At 50.5% G+C, this 4313-nt stretch overlaps 3 protein-coding genes across 3 annotated transcripts; all 3 read left to right on the forward strand.

Annotated features, from left to right (window-relative positions):
* Positions 1 to 314: 314 nt before the first annotated feature.
* H310_15100 (malate dehydrogenase, NAD-dependent) lies at positions 315 to 1607 on the forward strand. Its single transcript, XM_008883077.1, has 3 exons — positions 315 to 1105; positions 1158 to 1342; positions 1401 to 1607. The coding sequence occupies exons 1-3, from the start codon at positions 348 to 350 to the stop codon at positions 1448 to 1450; spliced, it is 993 nt and encodes a 330-aa protein (XP_008881299.1). The 5' UTR covers positions 315 to 347; the 3' UTR covers positions 1451 to 1607.
* Positions 1608 to 1664: 57 nt separating this feature from the next.
* Positions 1665 to 2823, forward strand: H310_15101 (diphthine synthase; the record flags this gene model as incomplete). The annotated part of the gene is made up of 7 exons (XM_008883078.1): positions 1665 to 1802; positions 1853 to 1977; positions 2030 to 2081; positions 2129 to 2185; positions 2234 to 2354; positions 2407 to 2596; positions 2649 to 2823. 7 exons carry the CDS (start codon positions 1665 to 1667, stop codon positions 2821 to 2823), a joined length of 858 nt encoding a protein of 285 aa, XP_008881300.1.
* Positions 2824 to 3253: 430 nt separating this feature from the next.
* Positions 3254 to 3760, forward strand: H310_15102 (hypothetical protein; the record flags this gene model as incomplete). The annotated part of the gene is made up of 2 exons (XM_008883079.1): positions 3254 to 3331; positions 3380 to 3760. 2 exons carry the CDS (start codon positions 3254 to 3256, stop codon positions 3758 to 3760), a joined length of 459 nt encoding a protein of 152 aa, XP_008881301.1.
* Positions 3761 to 4313: the final 553 nt, after the last annotated feature.

Below are 4313 nucleotides of genomic sequence, written 5' to 3' on the forward strand. Positions count from 1 at the left end.
TTAAAGGAACACGCCAAAGTACTTAAACGCATGTAGCTGGAGCCCTGACGAATGTCAACCTTCGACTGTACTGAGCTGCTTGGAATAGAAAAACGTCCTTTGGAATACTTAAACGCTTTCCTACAACTTGAATTCGCCATGTTGATTGGGCCATTTTGAACGTTTTTGGCCTGACGCGCCAACGTCACCCCAACGATGTGAAAAAAGTCAAAATATTTTAGGAATATTTCATGTGTTTTTCGCCAATTATGCCCCTGCCACATCTTTGTCCCAACGTTATCCGGACGATCCCCCGCCACTTCCTTCGTGTGGCTCACACTTGCACATTTGCCTACTCAAGACCTACCATGCTGGCCCGCTCCATGACCCTCCGCTTCTTCAGTGCCGCTGCTGCCGGCAAGAAGGTTGCTGTCCTCGGCGCTGCCGGTGGTATCGGCCAACCCATGTCGCTCCTCCTTAAGGACAACGACAATATTTCGCACTTGTCTCTCTTCGATGTGGTCAACACTCCGGGTGTGGCCGCCGATTTGAGCCATTGCAACACCCGCGCTAAGGTCACCGGCCACGCCGGCATGGACAACATTGAAGCCGCTTTGACTGGCATGGACGTTGTCGTGATCCCCGCTGGTGTGCCCCGCAAGCCCGGTATGACCCGCGATGACTTGTTCAACACGAACGCGTCGATCGTGCAATCACTTGCCACAGCCGCCGCCAAGTTCTGCCCCAAGGCCATGCTTTTGATCATTGCTAACCCCGTCAACTCGACTGTGCCCATCGTTGCCGAAACGTTTAAAAAGTTTGGCGTGTACGACCCCAAGCGCCTTTTCGGTGTGACCACGTTGGATGTGGTGCGCGCCAACACTTTCGTCGCCGAATCGCAAGGGTGGAACCCCCGTACGACCAACGTGACGGTCATCGGCGGTCACGCCGGCACGACCATCTTGCCGTTGTTGTCTCATCTCAAGCTGGACAAGAAGTGGTCGGACGACGAACTCCATGCGTTGATCAAGCGCATCCAATTCGGTGGTGACGAAGTTGTCAAGGCCAAGGATGGTGCTGGGTCTGCCACCCTCTCGATGGCGTATGCCGGTGCTCGTTTCACCTCGTAAGTCGCATGGTCGTGATGTTCCAGGGGGAATCTCATATGTATTGCCCAGGCGCTTGTTGGATGCCATGTCTGGCGAAAAGAACGTGATCGAGTGCTCGTACACGCAAAACAACGTGACCAAGCTCGACTTTTTCTCGACCCCTGTGACCCTCGGCCCCAACGGTGTCGAAGAAGTCCACTCGTTCGGCAAGTTGAACGCCGTCGAACAAGCCAACTTCGACTCGATGTTGCCAGGTACGACCCATCCGACCTCCGTTGGCGCGGGAACGTCGTGCTGATGGAATTATTGTAGACTTGGAAAAGCAAATCGCCAAGGGTGTTGAATTCGTGCACAAGAAGTAAAACACAAAAACGCACACGTTTTTTTTCAATGGAATTTATTGGGAGCAGGGGTGATGAACAATACCTTAATTGTCGCTTCGCACTTGCAGAACCTGCAGACGGCAAAGACGTCCTGCATCCACATTATTTGTTAATTGTATGGGTATTACAAATAAAGTACGACCTTCAAAGTTGTGGGAAGAGAGCTTTGAACGAGTCATTTTGAAGCGACAAGATGGTGCTGTATGTGATTGGTTTAGGTCTGGGCGACGAGACGGACATCACGGTCCGCGGCCTCCGAGCGGTGCAGTCATGCGACAAAGTATACTTGGAGAACTACACGAGCATCCTTGGCATCGACCACAACACGTTGGTAACGACATCCTCCGCCGTCGTCATGCTTGATTCACTGATTTTGCGTAGAGCAAATTCTACGGCCGCGAAGTGATCCTCGCGGATCGTGACTGCGTGGAAACTGGCGCTGAAGTTATCTACGCCAATGCGAAAGACCAGAACATTGCGTTTCTTGTTGTTGGGGATCCATTCTGGTACAGTCCACCATCAAGCACCTATGGTCAAGCTAAATATTCAATTCGCCAGCGCCACGACCCACTCCGATTTGATTCTGCGTGCCCAGGAGATTGGCGCCAAGGTGATTGCACCTCACCTACTTCAGGTGTCTTAACGCTTGGGGAACAGGTAGAAGTGATTCACAACGCGTCTGTGATGGGTGCCGCGGGCGCGTGCGGGCTGCAGGTAGGGTCTCAAGCAGCCCTTGTACATGACGATTTCGACGTTGTGTAGTTGTACCACTACGGCCAAACCGTGTCGATCCCCTTCTTTAATGACAACTGGCGCCCTGACAGCTTTTACGACAAAATTGCGTTCAACCGTAAGGGCGGTCTACATACGTTGTGTCTTCTTGGTATGCACGACGACACAATCATTGGTTCAGCATTGACAACGTAGCGACGTAGATATCAAGGTGAAGGAACCCGACTTTGAAGCGATGGCGCGCGGCCGCACCGTTTTCTTGCCGCCTCGCTTCATGACTGTCAACCAAGCCGTGGAGCAGTTGCTCGAGGTGGAGGACAAGCGCCAGGAAGGCGTATACTCCCGCGACACACTGTGCGTGGGCTTGGCTCGGTTGGGTCAAACCGATCAAAAGTATGTCACTCATTGTGGAGTTCCTATGGCTGAGGGATCAATTGGATGGTAGGATTGTTGCTGGCACGATGGCTGAGCTGTTGACGGTGGACTTTGGCGCGCCGTTGCACTCACTCGTGATCGCTGGGGACGTCCATGTGCTCGAACAGGAAATGCTGGCGCAGTTCAGCGTCAAGTTGCTCCAACCCGCCGCGGCGAAAGCCGTGGAAGAGGAGAGCACTGCATAGACAATAATTCCAGGCAAAATTACAACGCACGATCGTTGTGACAAATTGTTTTTAACGTCATTTTTAGATTAACCAAAAACTAAAAGTGATTGTGCAGAGATCAACACTCCGATCAAGTGGATAGAATATGAAGGAGTTTGGAGCGGCTTACGTCGGCGACAGCCACAGCGTGTCCGACGGTCTCCGTCTGATCTTGTGGCGGCATCATGATGGTGCTATGTACGAGGTCATTCGAAGGGGAAGCGACAAACCGCGAGCCCTCACATGTTCTGGGGAAGAGTACCTGCAGTCGTTGCACGCAACTTTCCATCACGCTTCGCCAAGCACAGATCTCTCCGTGTCGATTGAAGAGGCCGCTGAAAGGAATGAACTTGTCGTTTCGCTTCGAGAAGATAGAGAAGGTATGAACCTCCGATACGATTCGTGGACCATGCCGCGGCTTGCTGCCTGTCAAAACGCAGTGGAAGCTGAGTTGCGACAACGTTGGTGCGTCGAGTTCGCCATCGAGGTGCGATCATCCAGTGATCAGATGTGTCTATATCGATTGTCGTGACAGGAAGCAAATGCGATTGCATTGAAACGACGTGTGGCCGAATTGGAAGGACTTGTCCATGCGTCTGATGCTTTGGTCACCAAGGCTATTGCAGCCAAAGCTGAAGTTGAATCCAAGCTAATTCAGCAATGCGTGGCGCTGTTGAACACGAAGAAGGTCGAGATCCAACGACTTCAAACATTCTCCAAGAGCCCCAGTCATCGACAACACATCGCATCTCCACCTGCCTCCGACGAAGAGTCGACAGAATTGTCAGGAAACGATGGAGACGACGTGGCAGAAGTCGCCAGCCAAGCCTATAGCCAAGTTCCAGTGCCGCAAACTCATTTGAGTGCCAAACAAGTGCTAAACAGCAGCGACGACGACTTCTTAGACATGCTCTAGCGAGCGGCGCACGTGTGGAGACTACAAGCATAATGTAGCCATAATTCGTCTGAAACCCTGAATATCCAAATAGATCTGCAAATATTGCTAGAAATTTTAATGCAAAAATCATTTTTCTCTATATACGCACCAGAAGGTTTATAATGATTACATAATATAACTTTGAATCCTAAAGGAAAAGCTAATTAGAAGAAATGTTTATCTTATTCACCTGAATTTTGTCAATTTTTACAATAATCATTCTTTAATTTTTGTAATAGTTGTGTGGATGTGCCTGCACTTCTAATTAGTTTAGCTTTACCTTTGAAACTGGAGGTACGATCCAAGCGATTCCCAACAAGCAGCACGCGCTTTACAATGTTTGCCTTGCGCCCGGAGCTTCATCGTATCGTCCCAAGATTGCCCGTGATGAGTGAAAGCCCATTTTTTGGCAAATGACGTTGCAGAACGTGTCAACGTCACTATTCCAAACACCACTTTGCAACCTTCCTTGAAACACAATGTAGACTGAAGCTGCCTTCGAAGTGTCCTTGAATGATGTAGATGGATTGCA

This window comes from Aphanomyces invadans (genome assembly GCF_000520115.1).
Source record: "Aphanomyces invadans strain NJM9701 unplaced genomic scaffold supercont1.172, whole genome shotgun sequence".
Classification (NCBI taxonomy): domain Eukaryota; phylum Oomycota; class Saprolegniomycetes; order Saprolegniales; family Verrucalvaceae; genus Aphanomyces; species Aphanomyces invadans.

Excerpts from the sequence above, each read along its gene's own strand:
- H310_15100 (XM_008883077.1), top strand. The coding sequence starts at position 348 with ATGCTGGCCCGCTCCATGACCCTCCGCTTCTTCAGTGCCGCTGCTGCC. Across the intron at positions 1,106-1,157 it reads GCCGGTGCTCGTTTCACCTC|GCGCTTGTTGGATGCCATGT; the intron begins GTAAGTCGCATG and ends TGTATTGCCCAG. Across the intron at positions 1,343-1,400 it reads CTTCGACTCGATGTTGCCAG|ACTTGGAAAAGCAAATCGCC; the intron begins GTACGACCCATC and ends GAATTATTGTAG.